This window comes from Syngnathus acus, chromosome 9 (genome assembly GCF_901709675.1).
Source record: "Syngnathus acus chromosome 9, fSynAcu1.2, whole genome shotgun sequence".
Classification (NCBI taxonomy): Eukaryota; Metazoa; Chordata; class Actinopteri; order Syngnathiformes; family Syngnathidae; genus Syngnathus; species Syngnathus acus.
Genome location: NC_051094.1, coordinates 8032626 through 8054307, shown reverse-complemented (window position 1 = coordinate 8054307; position 21682 = coordinate 8032626). Strand labels below are relative to the sequence as shown.

Genomic DNA, 21682 nt, shown 5'->3' with positions numbered 1-21682 from the left:
GTCTCCAAGAAGCTTTGAGGCTTGTCAATGTGCATTGCAGAATGGTCCAGTCTTGCATTTTTGGCAATGCTTTCAACATGAGCGCCCTCCCCTTGGTTCCAACAATAGCTGGTGAAATGTGACCCATGTGCTTTGACCTTGGAGCTCACTTCTATTCGGAGGTTGAACATCTTTATCAAATCTTCAATTTGTCAACAATTTTTCTTTTGCAGCCACCTCCAAGCAAATTGGCCAAAACCCCATGGGCCTTGAGCTTTCTAAATAAAACTATGTTCAGTTGAAATCTGGGGAACATCAAGATGCTAAAATGTTTGAAGATAATCCATAGTCTTTACCTTTACTTGTATGTGCCTGTATGCATGCCTTGCTTTTAATTGGTAAGAGAAACGAAGCTATTTCCGGTTCCGTTTTCGTCTTCTGATTGGCTGAGAGTCGTTAACGAGGCTGGATTGGCTGGAATCCTTTGAACCAGGAAGCGAATGTACGAGTGGGTGACAAGTAACCAGTTTTCAAACCAGATTTTGTCGGTAAGTTTTATTTAATGACAATCAGATACGATGCCGTAACATTAACGTGACTAAGTATGTTAGCATTGTAGTGTTCAAACCTCCAAAAAACTCAAATACAAATTTCCTATTGAAACGTTGTCACGTGATTTAACAATCCTTTAGATAGGCAAAATTGTACAAAATTATGCGATAATTAAGAAACATACAAACAAGTAAATTTATTAGTGCTAAATCATTATTGTGACCGATCCTTTGAAAGATATAGACAATTTAATTCACATGTTAGCAAACACCACCCGGTTGCTTTTATGGTGAATGACATGTGGCGTCTTATTTTACCGTTTCTGTCACAACAGATCAAAAACATGTTTGCATGATCTGTTTTCTCAGCTTCAATGGAGCCTCCCCTGTTCCCCCGAGAGTCTGGCCAGTTTGTAGCAAAGCAAAGTCAGTACGTGTCTGTGGAGGAAGAAGGTGTGCGGAAGGTGGCAGAGATGCTCTACTCTCTACGGGGTAGTGATGAGCTGAGCGCCAGTGGCTGGAAGACGGCTAACCCCTTGGCCCCATCGCCCACCTCTGACCAGGGGAGTCAACCTCATACATTATTACATCCATTGCAAAAAAACAAATGGGCCTTTAAACTCTAAAATTCAAAATGCACAGGTAGTTTACTACGTTTCCCTGAGAGCATGCTGTTTGTTTTCCCCCTTTTTTGGTCAGGTAAATTAATATTTACTTGTTTCTATTTGTGTCACAACCCTCTTGGCCCAGAATACCGCGTGCAAATTGACTGATGATAAAAAAAAATCACTGTCTTGCGCCGGAGAGTGGTAAAGTCTTGTTTATTCCAAAGGTCGTTTTCCATTAAACATTAGCTGGCTGGTTGGTTAACAAGCAGGCAGACAAGAAAAAAAAAAATAGGCCACTTGTCATTGTTTTTAATTGTAATTTTATATTTTGCTGTTTGTGTCAAAAACTCCCCTTTGCTCTAGAATCTAAAATAGCGCACTTTCACTATTGTGCATTTTCCTTTGTAATGAATTATGTTAATTCCTATTGTGTTTCAAGACCAAAATTTGATGTTGCACCAGGAAATCTTGAGTTTTTGTGTGGGGTGGGGAGCAATAATTGCCATTTGTTGCCTTGGTCTCGACAGACTGCACATTGCTAATTACAGATGCTTTCTGCACAATTATAGTCATGTATTTGCTCTTTCTGAGTCACAGTAGAACGTAGAAACATCCTCCCAGCCAATAATACATGTTGTGTTCAATGATAATTTTAATAATTGCCCAATCTGTCGATTTTTATTTTGTTTTTTGTCAATTGATGAATCAGATAAAAACGTGTTTTAATTGTTATCCCTTTATTAAAAAAATGGGACATTAAATGAAATTGATAGTACAGACAACATACATTAGATATGATTCAGTAATAATTGTTAGATTAACAATAATTAGAATATAGACAAAAATGTTGATCTTAATTTTTCTAAGTAAAAATAATCAGTTTGCTTTCGTTGAGGATAACAAATCACGGAACATTTACCTTGGCAAGCTTTATTGTTCGATTAATTGTCAATTAATGGCTCGTTGCACCTCTAATGTTTATGGTCTTGCAATAAAGCAGGTTCATCTGCTGTTGTTTCATCAGTCTTGTCAGCGTGCACACTGCTGATCAAAACTCGCCTCCCCATGCAGCCCAATTTGTCTTAGTGTTGTTGCAACCCTGCAGGCTTTCAACTGGGTGTTCGTGGTTGACACCATGAACTTCTCCTTCTGGCCCGATGAGGAAACACGGCAGTGTGAGGTGACCTTCCGAGGGACAACATACACGGGCTACATGACCTTATGTGCCGCCATCACCAGAGCCATGGAGGAAGGTGAGATTCCGTTCTTTTTTTTTTTTGTGTGACCACCAATAAAAACGTAATTTACAATTTGAATGTATTCCCCTCTTCTAAAGCTGCTAAAAAACAGTCCTGCCATATTTGAATGAATCAATAAAATGAATTCATCACCAAGGCCTACCTCACAATATGTAAACATTTCTTCTCTTTTCGTCCACATCCTGTGTGCATCTGCCTCTTCCAGTTATTGCGAACGTGCCCTTTATTTGAACTTGGACCGCTTGGGGAATTGCTCGTAATGTCGTGTGCATCATTTGCAATTAGACTCCGGATATTTATAAATAACATACGGAACGCTGCGCCCCGTGAATCGCATGAAATGATGTCTGAGCTACTTGACGGAAATGACAGCTATTACTGTTGCTGGAACTTTGTAGCCAAGTCTCCCTTTACCTTGATTCTCTTCCTCTTTAGGGGTGCCCATTACCGACCCCAGATTTTTCTCCCAGATATCCGTGGAGGAGCTGGCGCACATCCTTCGGTCTGACAACGAAACGCCAATGCCCATGCTTCAGGAGCGCCATCAGGTTTCAAAATGAGCATGTTAACAATTTGACTTTCCTGACTGTTACAAAAATGTCAAGAGAAGTTAACCAGTGTAAAATGTTACCTTTAGCATTGGCTCAGACCTCTGGGGTCAACATGAGTGGAACCTCTTAAAGTTAAACACTTCTTTTATTCAATTAGATATCGGTTAATTTGATATCATGTGAAAGATTCTCATAGGAAATCTAAAGAAGTGGTTCATGGGTAAAACTGACCATCATTTTATTTTTTTTATTTGGTTAACTGTACCGGCCAAAGTAACTAAAACCTTTAACTAATCAGCCCAGTTACATTTTATCATTCCTAAATGGAATGCAAATGTAAAATAAATTAGAATTAAGACAAACACGCAGTCCTAATTTTCACAATAAGTGATGACATATGGTGACTCTGGCGATATCACCGACTTATGACGCCATCATAGGATAATGACTCGTGCACAGTTTATTACATCATAGCGTATCATAGCATTCCAGTAGCGTGACAGATGACATCAGAGCAATCGGATTTGTAAGTGCTTTGAGCAATTAGCGACATTGTTGGTTTTTCTGGCGTTCATGTCGCCTTTCGTTTCTTGTTGTTAACAAAAGGCTAATATTTCCCTTAGTGCTAATGCTACTCTGCTACCTAAATGTGGTTTCTAATTATAGGGGTAGAATTGTGTAAGCCTAGCATTGCCCTTTATTGAAGCTCAGTTACACCAACAATACCACTGTGACAGCCCATAGTCTTCTATTTTTCTTGGCAAAATTATCTCTTTCACTCTTACAAAGGTAAGATACGTTGAAATGAAGTTGATGTCGCAATCGGATTAACAGGTTGGTATCACAAGTGCACCCGGGCTCATTTACATGCCAAGTCTGTCTTCCAAGGTGCTGACTGAAGGCGGCCGCGTGCTGTTGCAACATGGCGGAAGCTTCCAGAATTTCATCAGCCGGGCCAAAAATGACGCCCGCAAGATGGTGGAGCTCGTAGTGGAGAAGATTCCCTCCTACAGAGACGAAGCTGTTTACCAGGTGTGAATGTTTTGCACGGTGGTAGGCTCACATGGATGAGTGATTAACACGTCTGCATCACACTTCTGAGATTCTGTGTTTGCATGTTCTCCCTGTGCTCACGTGGATGTCATCCAGTTACTCCATTGTTCTCCCAGTACATTTGAAAAACATTTATAGATTAGAAGTTTAAATTGAGTTTTTTTAATATTAAATACAAATGAATGCTGCGAATCTGTCTTGTACAATATGTGCTCTGTGATGAAGCTGTAATGTGAGCGCTCCATCTACTGGCCACATTTTGTTGTGTCACAGCTGAAGGCCTAGAAGGACGGTTGAGAGCGTAGATTGTTACGCTTTGCTTTTTCCACATTTTGTTACATTATAGTCCGATTCCAAAGTGGATTCAATGAATCTTTTATTTTTAAAATTCTACATAAAGTGACAAAGTGAAAACACGACTGCAGTTTGAGCAGAATTTTCTATAAAATTTCTTTGCGCCTAAAGTCAAACAAAACGAGGACTTCAAAACATTATCGTGTGTGAGGTCATCAAGTCGATAAGACTTTAAGGATGAAATCCACTTGTTTTGCTTTGTGGCCTTTGTGTGATCCCATCACAGAAGCGGAATAGTGATGGCAAAGAGGAAAAGTGTGACAATTAAGGTTCAAAGCTTCACTTTGGACTCATGTTGTTATATTACAGCCGTTTCTGAAGTGTACTGTATTTGATAATTTTATAAGCTCATGCACACTTTAAATGTTAGCAATGCATACATCGACTATTACACAAAAAGTTATATAAATATTGCACCAAACACAGTTCTTAAAAAGCAAATGCATTTTTATTTTAATACAAAGATAAATACAACTCAACAGTACTTAAGGCTCTGATTCTTTCACATGCCATTAAAACAATTTTTTTTTTTTTTTAGTCAATTTCAAACTTTGTATTACTGCTTATGAGAAAATGCATGTGGTCATGAGAATGTCCTTTGCTTCGTTTAAGGGGAGGAAAATCTCATTGTACAAGAGGGCTCAGATCCTGGTGGCAGATTTCTGGGCCATTGCGGCAGCCAGAGGCGAGACCGACATCGTCAACATAGACTGGCTCACCATGTTCGCTGACTACCGGGTCCCACAGGCCCTCGTCTACCTGGGCGCGCTGCGATACTCGGACGCCCTGATGCGCACGCTCAAGAGTGGTATGTGGCACAACATTAGCTTCACCTGCGCTATCTACTGACATGCAATATCCACATTTCTGCCTTCAGGCCAGCTGTTGCACTCAGGTGACCCCCGGGAGGTGGAGATCCGGGCGTGCTCCATTTGGGCGGTGGAGCGCATTAAGGCGCGCTTGGACGAGCTGGCGCGGGAACAAGGCGCTGAGAGCAGTGGCATCAACTCGGTGCTCATCGATTTCTACCTGTGGCCATACGCCAAGCAGCACCACCGAGAGATGGCCCACATTCCCATACACCACACGCGATGTGTTTACTATTGACAAGATAAACGCCGCTACTGTCCAGGACCAAGCCAACTGCCTGTATGTACATTATTTTATAGTCATTCCTTTTTCCTGTTTGCCATACAATGGATACAAAAAGTCTGTACACCCCTGTTCAAATTCCAGGTTTTTGTGAGATAAAAGAATGACGTCAAGACGGATGCGTTCATAGCTTTTTCCACTATTAATGTAGCCTATAACCTGTGGAACTAAATTGAAAACTTGTTTAGCTTGGTTTTCATTCCCCCACCAGAGATACAAAAACAACATAGAAGTACTTATTCGCAAGGCTTGGGCAAAGAGCGAAGTGCCTCAGATAAAACGTCAGTCTATTTGTTGAAGGGTGGGATGCAAGGTGTGAAAGTTCCGCTTGAGGGCGCTGTTTAATTTCTAATGTCTTCAAGCCGCTCCATTGAGGTGACTCTTGAAGCACATTCTTTGACTCGACCAGCGGTTTCCATGCCGACCGAGCAGCCTCAACGGACGCTCAAATGTCAACAATAACGATTTAGCGATCAACTCTCCCGAGGAAATTAAAGCCGGGTAAAATAAGTCAATTCGATTTACTGTAGATATGGACTTTAGGATGAAAGCGTGTCAAGTGAGGAGGAATCAGACTGAGTTGAAAACGTGTTCATGACGCTTGTTGCTTTTGTCAGTCGCACTTGGTTGCCTTTATGGTCCTGTCAGGCTCACTTTCATCTTTTAATTAGGGCGCACAACTAGGAAACATCCTTATTTAGGAGAGTTGTTTTCTTCCAGTTATGTTTCATAATTGAGACAGATTCGTACTCGATTGGTTTTGAAGGGGTTCCAAACAGGTCATGACCGAAGTTCGCGTCCGCGTGGCGGTTCGGTTGCGTCCCCTTCTACCTAGGGAGCTCCTGCACGCCCACCGGGAATGTCTGCGTGTGGTTCCCGGCGCCCCGCAGGTTATTCTCGGCTCCGACCAGCTTTTCTCTTTCGATCACGCCTTCGGGCCGACCGCCACCCAGGGTGAAGTGTATGAGTCGTGCGTGAGGCCGCTGACCAGATGCCTGCTGGACGGAATCAACGCCACCGTCTTCTGCTACGGGCAGACCGGCTCCGGGAAGACCTACACGCTCGGTGGTGGCAAGATGGGTGAGAAACAGAACTTTCCTACATTCTGTATTGAGTTAAAAGTAAAGTTTTAAACATTTAATAAAAAAAGAAAGTATTAATTTTTAAACATATTTAAAAACAATCATTTCGAAATTAATGTTTGCTTGACACTTTTGAAAAATCAAGAAAGCATATTAAATACTAAATAAAATGAGATTTTGTATCAAGACTTGGTGCAGTGCTAACAATGGCAACCATCTCATAGATTCAGAAGGAGGCATCATCTCATGCTTGGCCAAGGATGTGTTCTCGCTGCTCGACAAAAGGCAGCACAGCAACGGCATGGAAGTGACCGTGCGAGTGTCGTATTTGGAGCTGTACAAGGAGGAGCTGCGTGACCTTCTGGAGCTCGATACCTCTCACAAAGACCTTCAGATCAGAGACGACTTTAAGGGAAACACAGGTGAGTTGAATTATTTTTTCCTGTGCTTTTTTTTCTTGAAATTATTCTGGTACTTTGTAAAAAAAATAAAAACTGTTTTTTGAAAACTTGAAAATATAAAAACTTTGTTCTCAAAAATGTGCAATTTGTTTCTCAAAAATGTAGTAACATTTTGTCATTGTAATACTTGAAATCCTCAAAATGACTTTCCTGAGTTTTCTTAGATTTTATTTCCCCCTAAATATTCTTTCTTGTAAAAATACAACAGGTTTGAATTTTTTTAATATTCTACTTTTCTCATTTCTTAATGAGATGATTACTATTTTTTTATATATTTTTGGAAAAATATACAAATGTGGACTTTCTACGGTGATGTTTGCATGTGTATGTGCAGTGGTTGTGGGTGCCAAGGAAGTGGTGGTCTCCTCCTCCGAAGAGCTCCTCAACGTCTTGGAGTTGGGCAATGCGTTGCGCCAAACGGGCACCACCCGTATGAACGAGCACTCAAGCCGCTCCCACACCGTCCTCACGCTGTGGCTCCGCCAGAGACTCCCCGCCGGGCCTGATAGACCAGAGCGCCTCTCAAAGTTCTGCGTGGTGGATTTGGCTGGATCGGAGCGTGTGGGCAAGACTGGAAACACGGGTGTCCGCTTCGAGGAGTCGGTGCACATTAACACGGGCCTGCTGGCGCTGGGCAACGTCATACGGGCCTTGGCCCATCCCGGGCGTCAACGCAGCAGCTACATTCCGTACCGCCACGCCAAGATCACCCGGCTCCTACGGGACTCGTTGGGGGGCAACGCCTGCACCCTCATGATGGCGTGCGTAAGCCCGTCTCACCACAGCTTTGCCGAGAGCTTGAGCGTGCTCAAATTCGCCTCCAAGTCTCACCGCATTCGTCACCATGTCGAGATGGCAATGCCCGAACAAGACTCTGAGGAGACCACCATGTTGACTTCTGATGACCCGACTAACAAGGACATCCAGCCTCCATCAGGAACTGATTCCACAGCAGAACAGGAAGTGAGCCCCAGGGAAGCGTCTTCCTACTCCTCACTGGTGCAGCAGGCTGCGGCTCTCCTCGCAGAGGTCTGCGGACCCGAATCTCAAAACGACGCTTTGATAGGCAAAGTGCACGAGTGGCAGAAGAGGGCGAAGGCCGTCAGCCAATCATGTTGCGACGATGACGTCAGCTGGTCAGATGAGAGAGACTCGCCCCACCTGGTCACCATCTCACAGCTTAGACAGGACCTCAAGAAGTGTCAGGTGAGGGAGATGCGACTGTGAATGTTTTTTTGCGCTCCAGTGCTGTAAGTGGCTGTAATGCTCATGAAACGACTACAAAGTTTTTCACCATTCAAACACCCAACCAACCATAATATCAACAGACCAAAACAGTCCAAAATTGCATTTGTCATGATCAGTGAAACCTCTAATCATCAGAATTAAATATTCCTTCTAACCAACTATTCATAACATCAAATCATAACCATATCCCACCAACCAATATTCAGCCAACACCATCAAATTATGCAATCTTCTTTCAGGAGTCTCTAGAGACAGAAGCCCAACTCGTGGCACAAAAAGATGCCAAACTGAAACAAGTACAAAAAGAAGCGCAAGAACTCTTACAGAAGCAAAACATCCTCCTGCAGACCTTTTGCGAAGAGAAGGCGCAGGTGAGACCACCCGCCATATATGCATCATCCTCGGCCATCGCTAACATCTCCTGAATGTTTTTAAGACGGAGCGAATGGTGGACCAGCAGATTCTGATCGACCGCCTCCGCTGCGACCTGATGGCCTTGCGGGGCAAAGGGTCAGCTGACTCCTGTAAGGCTCACCACAGACCACACAGTGCCAGCTTGATACGACCCAGCTGTGGACACATGTTGATCAGTAAGGTGGGTGGGTGATAGTAGGACCTCAGAGTTAGCATTAGCGCATGTTATGACCAAACTGATTTTCAAATGGGAAATAATGGACATTGAAATAATACAAATGTCATGTTTGTGTAGCTTCGTCCCTGTCTGCCTACCGAGTCGCTAGAGAGGCTGATGGCAACTTTTAAGATAAGCAACCAGCTTCTCCAAAGTCAGGAGGAAGTGAAGGATTTCTGTCCACTGCTGAAACAAACGGGAGAAATACAAGGTCAACAGAAGGACAATTTTGTTAGTGGACTTGGGTAAGGAAATGCTTCAAACATTTGTTAGTCATTTTAGTTTGAGGCTGCATTTGCATTTGTCAGACCAAAGGATCACAATCAGGTTGTCAGGCCCTAATTATTTCCCCTTTCAATTTTCAAATGTCTTTTTTTTTGGTCATGTCCTAAATGTTAATATGTTGAATCCTTCATTTTTTCAGCTGGACCAGCAGGCAGAAGAAATCAGCCCTGAAAGAAAAAGTCTTTGGAATAGACCAACCATCAAAACAAACAACTCAGCAGGCCACATGTAGTATATCACTTTTTTCTTTTTTTTTTAAATCTATCATCTTCTTATACCGTATCTGATTTTTTTTTTTTAAATATATATACTTATTCTTTCAGGGACCAAGCGACAAGCCACTGGGCGCAGTCGCCTGAAAGATCAGAGGCAGAGAGCCGGTCTAATCCAGAGGAGGATTCAGATGTTGTCAACAAACATGTCCTTAAAAGAGGAGCTTGTCAAAGAAATGGAAAAAACTGGTGTGTACATAATGTAGTTTTATTAGATTAAATTATCTGTAAGACATGCTCTTAATAATTCCGTTTTATGATTTTAGAATTTAGTTCAAAAGGGACATTGTATATTAATAAACTCTTGCATGTTTCTGATGGCTGGCTAGTTCCTTGGCAGGTTGATGTAACACAGTAAACTGACTTGACATTTGATCTCTATTTTGCCCTATAGAGAAAGAAACGCTGGCGGCAGTCCGGCGCGAAGCGGGCGACCACCGAGAGGACGACGCGCTGGCTTGGCTGTCGGAGCAGAGCCGGCAGGCCCGCTTGGCGCTGCGTCACAGCCTGCAGCACATGGATCTGCAAAGGGCTCAGCTGCAGAGGAGCCTCAGGCGGCCCAGCCCGGAGAGTAGTGAAAACTCAGCAGATTCAGAGCCTGACAGGGTTAGTGTGGATTCTACAAGCGCCTGAAACACAAACACCGCCAAATCAATTAAAACAATCATCAACAAACACACAGAAGTAATGCTAATGAGAGGTTTTATGCCTTGTTTGCAGCTGGACAGTGTTCGAGAAAGCATAAACAAACTGTGGCCAAAGGAAAAGGTAACATTGAAGCCATTTTGCACACAACGCCTTTTTTTGAGTTAACCCTCCCCTGTGGCGACTACAGGCAGACGAGCCTTGTTGGCTGGATGAGGCCGAAGAGCTGGAGCTGCTGCGGAGAGCCGCTCAACGGGAGCTGGATGAAGAGTTGAGCAAGAGTGAGGAGGTGCGCCAGCGTAGGGATGCGTGCCAGCAGCGCAAGAACGCACTGGAGACGGAGAGGCTGCGCTCCAGCCAGGTAGGCTGGATATTAAACATAATTTTCAATCATACAAGTCAATACAATGTTAATCCTGTATTCTTTGACATGTGTTGTCCTGCATTGCAATGTGCCGGTAATATTGTGTAATGTTATTCGACAGGTTTTGAGTCAGGACCTGCTGCGCGTGTCAATGCGCTTGGAAACGCTGGAAGAGAAGACGGCGAGTGGTTCCAAGCAGGCGGCCATGACGGAGCTGGAGAAAGAGAAAGAGATGCTGAAACAGAAGAGAGATAGCCTGGATTCAAAGCTCAAGGACAGCGCGGTGCTCACTGTGGAGGTCAGAGTGGAGGTCATGGAGGGATCATGTCCAAACATTTTCCTTTGAGGGCTCTATGCATCACACGACTAACATGGTCGTTGGCTAAATAAAAAGCAAAAGACAATTCTCTTTGGTCGTTGTCAAGGAGGAGCAGTTGGAAGAAGCCGTGCAGGTCCTGGAAGCAGAGCTGGACTTCAAGCAGCGTTGCATCCAAGACAAACAGGAGAAAGCCTGGAGCTCGTCGCAGCGACACAGCGCATGCGTCTCCGACATCACCGGGAAGCTAAGGGGGCTCTCGCAATCCCAAGCTTCTGAGCTGCTCGTCAAATACTTTGGCAAAGTAAGTGCGTGCAGTTCAATGCTTCATTTGTCTTGTCAAAATACTAGAAACTGCTGTCAGTTTGCCGCAGTGCCGTTGTGTCTCTTAAAAATGTTCAATGGAGATCACTCTGTCGACCGTGTCAATCAAAAGTAAGCCTTGTCATTTTTGTGTTTTCTAGGTGATGGACCTTCGCCAAGCGGAAGCTTGTTTGCGATTATACTGTGAGGAGCTGGAGATTTACTGTGCGGAGCAGGAGGAAGCACGTACGGAGCTGGAAGCCGCTGTGCAGAACTTGGCCTTGGACGCTGACCGCAGGCTCACCCAGCAGCAGCAGGAACACCACAGGAACATGCGTTTTCTCATGAGCAAACTCAAAGGTCAACACACATGAAACCTTTTTTTTTAACTGAGCTAGTTCGAACAAGAGTGGGATTCAGCTACTCCATGATTACAAGTGAATCTGAGCATTTAGATGGCAATGATGGATTTCCTCCCACTTTTAGAGGGAGCTTCGTCAGGAGAAGCCCAGGAGGTGATCAAGGGGCGTGTGCAAAACTTGGAGAAGGAGTTGTTCTTCTACAAGCACTGCAGCCGCAAGCTGAGGAAGCAGCTCAAAGAGTCCCAGTGCGCTGACCACAGTCCCCGCACTGAGGAGACTCTCCCGGAACTCAACTTGTCCAAAGACGGCAAAAGATTTTCACGCCACCAGAGCCCATCTTCGTCATCTTCGTCGGCCGAGAACGCCAAAACCCCTGTCGACCACCAGATTGGCGCGATAGCCCGTTGCCACGGTTATAGCGAACGCCGGCCACCTCACCCCCACGGGACGCGAGCCACCGTGGCGCTGCATCGCAGGAAGCTGCGGGAGCTGACAGGGCCGGCGCGGGACTCCGTGGTGGACACCGGTATCGAGATGCTGTCGGACGACTCCCTGGAAGTGTCCACCGGCAGTGAAACACACGACTGTAGCAATGTGAGGTCAGTGGGCCTTGACTCGTAATTTTTACAAATGTCTTTTCTTAGTTAAACAACTAAACATTGCATTAAGGTCATGTCACAAATACTTTTTTAATTGTATGAATTAATATTATGGTCACACACACGATAGAAAAACACAAGACTCCATTTTATGTTGTTTTGTTTGTAACACTGCAAGACAGAACAAATCCTGTTAGCTTTAATATTAGAAAATGTTTGCTTGAACAGAATCTTAGTTTTAATATTGAGAGGGAAAGATTTTATTCGACATAGCTGTTGATGTAATTGTGTGATTTTTAGATTTAGACTCAACTTTATTCATCCCTTGGGATTGCTCCCTCGGGAAATTCTGGTTACAGTAGTTTACACAGAAAAAGTGCAAACGAGAATACACATTGCACATGAGGAACAAAAAAAGAGGAGAGTAATAAATAAAGCGCAGAGCAATAAATAGTGTTGAGTAAGAAATAAATAATAACATTAATAATAAATAATATGTCAAGTAATAGTGTTGAAGGTGTCAAAAATCAAAAACTTGGGTATGCCAATCATGTGAGGTCTACCTTTGTAATATTGACAAAAATCATAACTCTTATGAGATTTTTAACTTGCATATGTATATAAAATACTGCAAGGGATAATTAATAATTTTTTATTAAATTTTAGTTGTAATACAACCAGAATAATTTTTATAGTTCTTTAACAATAAGAAAAATGTTAATTTTTCCAACATTTTAGTCATATTCAAGAGTAAAACCTCGTTATATTGGTTGCAATATTACACAAAACATCAAATAAAATTTTAGGAGAAAATGCAATTTGCATTTAAAATGAAAAATAATATATACTTGTAACATATAAATGTATTTCTGTTTTTCCCCTCTCAATATTACACATTTTATGTAAGTTAAAAAAAAAAAACTCTCCACTATTATTCATTTTGTTCTAATATTACATATATGGGACAATTCCTTACAAAAATCTGACATTGAACTAACAAATTACAATTGTGTTTGGTAGACTCACTGAAATAAGACTATACTTGAAATAGACGTGCTCGCTAATCCAACATTCTTTCAAAATGCCGCATTTGTGCATGTATACTCAAGCTGCAGGAAACTGCACTTATATGGTTTAGTTTAGTTGTATGAGTATTTGCAGTTATTGTGATGTTTACTCTTAGGAGTATAGACTTTGTACAATTATTTTGATTGCTGTGTAATTTTTAAACATTTAAATGGAAAGAAACATACCATTGATCTCTATTGGTTTATGTATTTATTGTATACTTGTCCAACAGAATGTTTTAAAACCCTATTTGGACATAAAAGAGCATTTTTGTCCCACATGAAAGCATTTTGAAACATAATCTTACACGATCATGTTAAAGAAAGGCCACTGTCGAAAATAGATGCCAAGCCTAAAAAATCTTAATAAATGCTGCACCTCAAATGAAGCCTCCTTTTTTTTATTTGCCACACTCCAGCGAAAATACTATAAAAAATATTATTTGGTTGTGGGGAATAAATGAACTGTAAAACAGTAAACATTTAAATTCAAACATTCAACTAATACTACATAATCTGTTTTAAATTATTCAACATAATAGAAACGGCAATGTATTCACTGAAAAAGTAGTTTATTGACTTAAAGGTGGAAGATTTAGAAACATTTCTCAACTACCAAGTCAGTCAGATATTTTGGCATTTTGAACAGACAACAGGCACTCGATGCATGTATGCCTATAGGGAGCAGCACTGACAAACATTTAGTGCGTGCGTGTGTGTGTGTGTGTGTGTGTGTGTGTGTACGCGTACGCGTTGAGAGAGAGGCATGCATTACTACATGCTGACAGTCCAACAACAAAAAAATTAACAAAACAAGAACACATTTTGTTGTTGTTGTTGGGACTTCCAGAGATGCCATCAGAGATCCGCTTCAGAACTTTTCTTCCCTCTCTTGTTACCCTGGCAACCACAAAAGCGCAAATGATTCTAAGTTACTTTAACCTTCTTTTTGACCATTTTATTTCTGCGAATATTTGAATGACTGTTGACTTCTTAAGAGAAACTGGAGCGTAAAATGTTACCTGATGTTTGGGCTGCTCAGACTGCAGACATTTGACTTTAGATCGTTCTTGTTCAAGTGCGGTGTGTAGTAAGGTCACCTGCAAACAATATTAAAACTATGAGGTGACAACCATGGATGAACAGGACCTGGCGTCCTCTTTTGTACAATGAATTGCTCAATCCCCACATTGGCTCACCTGACGAGCTTAACTTTCGCAAACTTTACACTCACATTAAAAAAAATCTCTAGCACACAATCTAACAAAAAAGTTACAAGAAGTGGATAAAGAGGTAGCTTTTGCGGTTTAGTCAAAAAGAATTGCGAGCCAACCTGCAATGAGAGCTCCTCTTTGATATGCAGCAGCTCCTCCACTTGCAGCAAGATTTCGGCTTTGTCTTTCACTACACGCACACAAAATAATCAAGGGATGGGGTGGAAAAAATGCTCACAATATCTGTTAAAAATGAAGAATGATGCGTTTTTTTGTCCAGATTTTCTGCCAAAATGAGAAGAACGAGCCCATTCAACAAGTGGTGAGTGGGCCACTGAAACCTGAGCTTTTAAAGCTTCTTATTTGCAACACAATGGGTAGCATATTTGCCTCGTGGTCGAGCGGTTCTGTTTTCAAATCTGGTCTCCAACTAGTTCCCCACATTGGCCCAAAACGTGCACATCAACACTCACTCTCTCCTTGCTGAAGCATCTTGAGAAGCTGCCCATTTCTGGCCTTCACCTCTTTGTATTTGACCTGCAACACATGACGCCAGCCGTCAGCGTCCACAAAGTACGAGGCATCGGGGGGGGGGGTCCCACCTCCCACTGTGCGATGGTCTTCTTCAGCTCACGGATCTCCTGGTCTTTCTTCTCCAGCTCATATTTCAGCTGCTCGGCACGAGGGTCCTACAGCAAAAGATGAAAAGAAGAGGTGGGCTCTCATAGGTCGTCTAGAAAGGCACAGTGGTGGGAAGTAAGGAAGTGCAAACACGTTGCACCGATGTTTATGAATTTGAGGATGTATTTTTCGGACAGCTTTTGACTTTAACTCTCAGCGGGTTGAAGCCCGATTGTCACTGTGCACACACTCACTGGCTCATGTTCCGCCGAGGTGTCACCATTGTACTGCTTGCGCCTTCTCTCCTGCTGGACTATTCGACTGAGGTCGTCCTCCAGCTTGTTAAAGAAACGCTCCTCCTGGCCCAGCCCCAGGGCAGTATTGGACGCTTCCTGGTAAGGTGAGGTTTTTATATAAATATAATTCCATTTTAAACTGGACAGATGGGCAAATTCATGCAGAAGTAAAATAAGAGGTTAAAATATTCCATGTAGTTTAATAACACAGTAAAACCACTTTTGTTTTAATATTAATTCTAAGAGATTTTTGTCCAACGTGGCCATACGTTGGCCACCATATGCTCACCTCTTTCTCCTGTCTCCGGTTCGCATGTTCTACAAAAAGCAAAAGTCCATCAATTGTTCATATTTCAAGAGGTCTCTCGCAGGTCCGATCTTGGAGTTTGTCTGACCTGTGGTGCCTTCAGCCTGGAAGTCCTGCAGAGAGACTGTCTTTTTGTCTTTGGCCTGCGGGTTCTTCTTCTTCTTCTCCTTGCTGCCGCCTCCACCACCATCTTTGCGAGACTTTGGCGACTGCACGTGGTTATTGCTGCCTCCCTGCTAAAAAGGTCCAAAGGTTTTTGTTTAAAGTTCATTTTCATTCTTCCCAATGAGACATCAAAGTCAAAGTCAAAGCTTTATTGTCAATCCTTCATATGTCAAGACACACAAAGAAACCGAAATTCCGTTTCCTCTATCCCACGGTGACGAGACATACAAGTAGACGACACAAAATAAAACAAGAAGGCACAAACAATAAATAAAAAATAATAAATAAATAATTAAAATGAGCGATGAACAAATAATAAACCAACAACCCAATAAACAGAGCACATGGTTGTTGGAAGTACCTGTTTGTTTTGTTCAAACTCCAGTTTGCTCAGAATCAAGGCCTTCTCCAAGTCTGCCTCGTACATCTCGGACGTCATCTGCGGTGAGAAAGAAGACATCTCTCTATGCTATACACATGACGTGATCTTCTCTTACCTGGTCGTCCCTCTGCTTCCACTGCTGCCAGCCCTGCTGTGACGATGGATTAGCACCGTCCGGCGCCGGGGTGGCGCTGATGAGCTCACCGGCTATTCCCGAGAGCGTCATGCAGGGCGGCGGGCCGTGGGACTTCTGCGGGATCTTCTTGAAGGCCAGATTGCGAAGCTGAAATGGAGATGTTACGTACGCTGGTTCAAGCCTGTATTGGAGTTACTTGCGTTCAAATGCTCAGCTCCACCTCTGCCAGATAAAAGCGCTGTAGAAATGTCATGGTTTTAACTTCCCATCCTAACTTCACAATAATCCACATTTTGACGGGATAAAAGTCCAGAGCCACCTACAAGTAATGGGACTTGGGGTTCAACATGTAGTTGTGCCCCTAGTTGTCAGGGTGACAAATGCAGCCAAACGTTAGGGGTGAGCAGTCGTCAGTCAAAACTGAGGGTTCATAGTGTGTGATGAAATCTGAATGATTGTTGATCCTTCACAGACATGTTCTCAAAACACCTGCTGAGGGGTGTTCCCCCTTTCTCACCTCGTTGGCTTCACTTTGCTGTTGTTCCTTCTTCTTATTTTTCTTCTTGTCTTTCTTCTTGTCGTTGCCCTGAGATGCTTTGGCCCCTCCGGACTTTTCCGGGCGCTGCTTCCTGGAGCCGGCTTTGTTGGCTGTCTTCACTGCCCCAGAATTGTCCGAGTCGGAGTCCGAGTCGATCTGAAGCAGGGCGAAGCGAGAGGCGGTGGTGGGGACCATGATGGTTGTTGACGATGCCATTGAGGAAGCCTAATTCGGATCAAGGGAGAAGGTGAGGAGAACATTTCAATTACTGTTATTCTTATGTGTCTTAGGACTAAACACTGGTCGTTAAAAGCTGGCGTTTGATTTGCGGTTAGCTGCGCATAGCATCCTCATTTTTCCAAAAGCTAAAGCCGGGGCTTCTTTTTATTCTAAGCCCTCCTACAAGTACACAATGACACACGACAGTCTATGAAGCTAAAAGGCACTTACGTTGTTTTCTTTCCAATTTGATCAGCGACTTCTGTCGAAAAGTTGCAACGTTTGGAAAAGTTAAACAAGTCTTACTTTCACCTGTTAGAAGAGAAAGGGTTAGCGCTTCCTTGCTAGCTGCTAGCTGGTTTCAGTACGGAAACTCAGCAGTGTCGAAAAAGATCATTCGCTTTCTGGCGTGCCAGCAGAAATTCCAAATCAATACAGAATACACTGGGGGGGATCGATATAGTAATAATAGTAACAGTCTGTAAGTTAAACTGATATTTTATACAAACGTATGTTTAACAAAAACTATAAAGTAAGAACGGTGAATAGTTAACTCTGTACTTTCAGACTTATAAACATCAAAGTTATACTTTATTACTCATTGGTTTTGAAAGCAATTTTTTTTTTTTTTTACACACAGTACCACTGTGACATAATATTCCAACAAGTCCAATGAATACTTCCTGGTGTAATTGTACTATTTATATGATGGCAATTATTTCTCCCATATAAGGTGCTGCATATTGTATGTTCAGTGTATAATTTAATTAACAGTAACCATCTGTCTGGAGCAACGTTTTCCACCTTGTAATGCTCTACCGCAAACACTAGAGAGCAGACACACTCCTGTTTATACGTTTTTTGTTTAATCCAAAAATAGAAAAGTCATTTAGTTTACATCCCCAATTACACTTAACGGAAGCCCCAAAGAAATAATAATTTTAAATATCACATCATGTGCGCATGTAATCCACTGGTAGTGTGTATGCTGCACGTTTGCCTGCTTTGTGATGTTTTCACCGATTCACGACCACGGTCCATTGGGCGCCGTTGAACTGGACTGCCCTTACACCTGTCGATGGACCCCGTGGAGGCTATTTTGTGTGTTTTGGGGTGTTCTCTTGTATTGGGGGTGCTGGTTGGCCGCTGTTACTTTTTTTCCTTTGTCTTTTAGCTTTGTTTTTCTTTGATGGCTTTTATCTTGAGCACTTTCTGACTTTCTTTGTGGCGCCGTTGTGTGGCAGCCTTATGAGAGTTATTGAGTTGCGCTCATGCCATGTGTGTCTTTGTATACCCATTCTGTGGTGTGGATACTGCTGGGGCCTGAATTTCCCCACCCCTGGGGACCAATAAATATTCAATCAATCAATCAATGAACGTCAGTGTTTTGCGTGTGTATCCAGTGTGTTGGTGGGAGAGATACAAGTGGAAATATTCCCCCCCCCCCGTTGAATGAGATTTGAACACGAGTCACAACATTAGAAACCAGTCACATCAATGGAACTGAGATCCATTTTGATGGTTCTTCTTTGGAGACTTGAGGCTGATGAGGTGTTTCTCCACCTCCACGGCCATGTCAGGGATGCTCCTGCTTACATCCAGACATACAACGTTCTCCTTTTGATCTTCCACGGGGTGCTCCAAGATTTCAAACTGTGAATGTAGAAGGTCTGCCTTCATGAAGTGTCCGCTGCGGTCTACCATCCTCCGTTGAATGACCTCGTAGTCTCCGTGCAAGAAGAGAAAGAAGACACCGACATGGGAATGGGGGAGTGGAGGGGAGGAGGTGGAGGAGGGAAGGGCTTTGGAACCGTGGAGGAGGATGAGTCTGTAGAGGCGTTTGAGGGCAGAGCAGGTCACAAGTGCATCAGAGCTGGAACATCGTTCTCTGTGGTGGATGGCAAACACAATCAAATTGTAGGACTACATTTAAAGCTCTACAAAAAGTCAAAGCACAAGAGATTTCATCTTTGTGATGCTCTCTGAAGTTCCACTGTTTAATGTTTTACTGTGCAGCACTGGTTGTTCTTGAAGAAGTTTTACACTGTTGTTTGGAGTATACCTGAACTAGCAACCATTTTTAATTTGTAATAGCACATTTAAAACTCTCCAAAATGGGAGTACTCTTCAAACTTTGCGTAATTACTCACTTGAACAGGCTGCACACTGTTTTCAAAAGGTGTAAAAGATAGCGCCGATAGAAAACTTGGGAAAGCACGCAAGCGCGAAATGAAGTCTGACTTGTTGGAATGGGAAGTGTTAGTGGAGGAGGCAAACAAACACGACTGAGAGAAATGTATTGCTCCAATAAATTTGGGGAAGCCAGCAATTGCATAAAAGCCACGTTTGGGCAAGGAACCCCCCCCCCCCCCCCCACTTCCAAGAGAATTGGGCTGCAATGGTGAGGGCAACTTTGAACACTTGTTTGATAAATCATACTTGGTGCGCAAAATTAATCTGCGTGTGTGCGTGCGTGCGTGCGTATATGTTTAGTCAAACCTTTCAATGACGTCATGCAGTCTCAGAAGCCAAGGAAATCTATCCTGAGGAGAAAAATGAAAACATCATGACTTAATTTACGATGTTTGCATGAAAAACATTGAAATAGTCCATATAGCCTATTTTCTTGACAAAACAGTCATAATAATTCTTACCTGTTTTCTCATTAAAACACAAACAAAAACAATAAAAGCATCCTTGAAGCCCTTATGATTAATAATTTAATCTTATTAATATTATAAATCATCTATGCATCTACAATAGAACCGATAAAAAACTTGAAACGATCTGTTTAGAACCTAATATATACTTCAAACCTTAGCCAACATGTTAACGAAAAAAAAACTTCATTAGACACACGCAAAAATATTACACATCTTTATAAGGAAGCCTTACTCAAAGCCAAAGAAAATGCAAACTGTTCCGAGCACAGTGTCTCAAACTCGGAATGGTGTGACCTCAGGCTGCAATGCTTTTAATCAGGCTAAACTGGAGTCACGTGATTGTCATGCATTCAATAGAAAACAGATAAGAGGAAGCCCATTTTGTTACATGTCCCACCTCAAAGCTCACTCATCTTGTTGTCTGCAGCCAAGTGGGATAGTAACACATAAAAAGCCTGACACTCATCCAACATTTTGCCATAAACTGGTTGATCATTTATTTGGTTGTTTGAAAACTAGAGCCAGAGCAGCACAGTGCAGGTACAAGCATTAGTAACAATAAAATGCATCACAACATTCATATTTTGTCCTAACCCTAAAATGAAGATAAAAAAAAACACACAACAGAAACAAAAAATGTTGACTCATCTAAATTTCCAAACCCTGGCATTGCGCAGACAAGACACCTACTGACCTGATCTGTGAGTGGCTCTCCACGAGCCATCTTGGCCACATTCTCCTCAGGGTGGAAGCTGTCTCCTTCATGCAGAGGCCACCCCAGCTGATACGTAAACACAAAGCACACACGCACAGGTTAAGGCAATGACGTGGTCAAACATCACCTCAGATTAAGCGCTGCAGCGATGGATTAAATCACCTTTTCTGATAGGAAGGCCCCCAAAGAGCTTCTCCATTAGAAACACAACATGAAAGTTAATGTTGATGTACAGTTGCACAAAATTTTGGTGGTTCAAACTGCTGTCCGCTTATAGTGGAGGATGTCAGTTTAGCTCAACTTTATAAACCATATCTGTACTTGAACTCGTGAACCTGAACCTTCATTATTGACACATACTTGCCACAGCCTGACACTCCCATGATGATGTAGATCATCCTGCTGGAGTGAATAGAACACATTTTACATTCCAGTGCATATTTACATTTCATCACCTCTCTCTCTCTCTCTCTCTCTCGCTCTCTCTCTCGCTCTCCGATACCTACTGTAGTATCGATAGTTGGATCGATCTCCGCAGGCCTACCGGTCAGTCGTGTACTCGCGGGGCACAAAATGAGATAAACACATCCACCGAGTTGCAACTGAACGCACGCTGCCTCGTCCCTTCAGACAAATGCACGACTAATACACTAATTTGACGGTACACAAACATGACAATTCGTATTGGCAAGCAGCACACACAGACCAGCTGGCTCCTGCACCATTTGCGAGCGTAGTCACTTGGTGCGTGATGTCATCACGTTTTACAATAAAAGGGACAGTGTCTGACTCCAGCCTGTTGCAAATAGACGCAAATAAATGTATCAGGACGCCATCTCTCTCCACCAATAATAATTTAATTAAAATAAATAATTGTGAAATATATCTAATATTCTTATAATATGACTCTTCAGGTAAAAAAAACATAAAAAATAAATTGATAACATTAAAAACATTGGTAAAATACTTAAATATTATCTCACTAATCACAATTGTGCCTTCATATAGGATTTTCATAAGAATATGTCATAACTCTAATAGCTTTACTAATCTCCTCGGTAATTTAATAAGGCATTGTTTCTATTAAAATAGACTATTTCTCTCTCTCAAAATGATAAAGTTACTCTCATAACAGTCCTCCTACCAAACATTTGTATCGTTCACGAATACTATATTATTCATTCTTTTCCCATTCTACTGAGGTAGCCATTTTTTTCTGATCACTCAATGTGACATCAAACATTATTAATGACATCATATTGTGTGCAGTGGCCCTTTAAGTTG

General features: G+C 42.4%; 4 protein-coding genes across 8 annotated transcripts; 2 read left to right on the top strand and 2 right to left on the bottom strand.

Annotated features, from left to right (window-relative positions):
* Positions 1–313: 313 nt before the first annotated feature.
* On the top strand, positions 314–5493 carry c9h9orf64 (chromosome 9 C9orf64 homolog). The gene is made up of 7 exons (XM_037258859.1): positions 314–527; positions 900–1093; positions 2244–2391; positions 2833–2945; positions 3837–3980; positions 4968–5163; positions 5233–5493. The coding sequence occupies exons 2-7, from the start codon at positions 905–907 to the stop codon at positions 5460–5462; spliced, it is 1020 nt and encodes a 339-aa protein (XP_037114754.1). The 5' UTR covers positions 314–527; positions 900–904; the 3' UTR covers positions 5463–5493.
* Positions 5494–5627: 134 nt separating this feature from the next.
* Positions 5628–12679, top strand: LOC119127124 (kinesin-like protein KIF27). The gene is made up of 15 exons (XM_037258855.1): positions 5628–6587; positions 6814–7011; positions 7385–8256; positions 8538–8669; positions 8735–8893; positions 9008–9174; positions 9354–9442; positions 9538–9675; positions 9881–10092; positions 10207–10254; positions 10322–10492; positions 10617–10793; positions 10921–11115; positions 11276–11474; positions 11601–12679. The coding sequence occupies exons 1-15, from the start codon at positions 6290–6292 to the stop codon at positions 12095–12097; spliced, it is 3552 nt and encodes a 1183-aa protein (XP_037114750.1). The 5' UTR covers positions 5628–6289; the 3' UTR covers positions 12098–12679.
* A 1014-nt stretch (positions 12680–13693) lies between these two features.
* On the bottom strand, positions 13694–17406 carry gkap1 (G kinase anchoring protein 1). Of its 3 annotated transcripts, XM_037258856.1 has the most exons (13): positions 17252–17406; positions 16781–17032; positions 16484–16582; positions 16243–16410; positions 16107–16184; positions 15669–15816; positions 15563–15591; positions 15232–15369; positions 14959–15045; positions 14830–14893; positions 14476–14546; positions 14165–14242; positions 13694–14042 (listed from the first exon to the last, which is right to left on the bottom strand). In XM_037258856.1, exons 2-13 carry the CDS (start codon positions 17015–17017, stop codon positions 14001–14003), a joined length of 1239 nt encoding a protein of 412 aa, XP_037114751.1. In that variant the 5' UTR covers positions 17018–17032; positions 17252–17406; the 3' UTR covers positions 13694–14000. The 3 variants fall into 3 exon arrangements, with proteins under 3 accessions (XP_037114751.1, XP_037114752.1, XP_037114753.1); XM_037258857.1 differs by lacking the exon at positions 16484–16582 and having other exon boundaries at positions 15232–15372; positions 17252–17405; XM_037258858.1 differs by lacking the exon at positions 16484–16582 and having other exon boundaries at positions 15669–15813; positions 17252–17405.
* A 463-nt stretch (positions 17407–17869) lies between these two features.
* Positions 17870–21165, bottom strand: LOC119127662 (probable gluconokinase). 3 transcript variants are annotated; one of them, XM_037259674.1, is made up of 7 exons: positions 20905–21165; positions 20759–20797; positions 20561–20591; positions 20378–20464; positions 19520–19563; positions 18394–18908; positions 17870–18013 (listed from the first exon to the last, which is right to left on the bottom strand). In XM_037259674.1, the coding sequence occupies exons 2-6, from the start codon at positions 20794–20796 to the stop codon at positions 18515–18517; spliced, it is 594 nt and encodes a 197-aa protein (XP_037115569.1). In that variant the 5' UTR covers position 20797; positions 20905–21165; the 3' UTR covers positions 17870–18013; positions 18394–18514. The 3 variants fall into 3 exon arrangements, with proteins under 3 accessions (XP_037115569.1, XP_037115568.1, XP_037115570.1); XM_037259673.1 differs by having other exon boundaries at positions 20759–20800; positions 20905–21164; XM_037259675.1 differs by having other exon boundaries at positions 20759–20800; positions 21105–21138.
* Between the last annotated feature and the right edge of the window lie 517 nt (positions 21166–21682).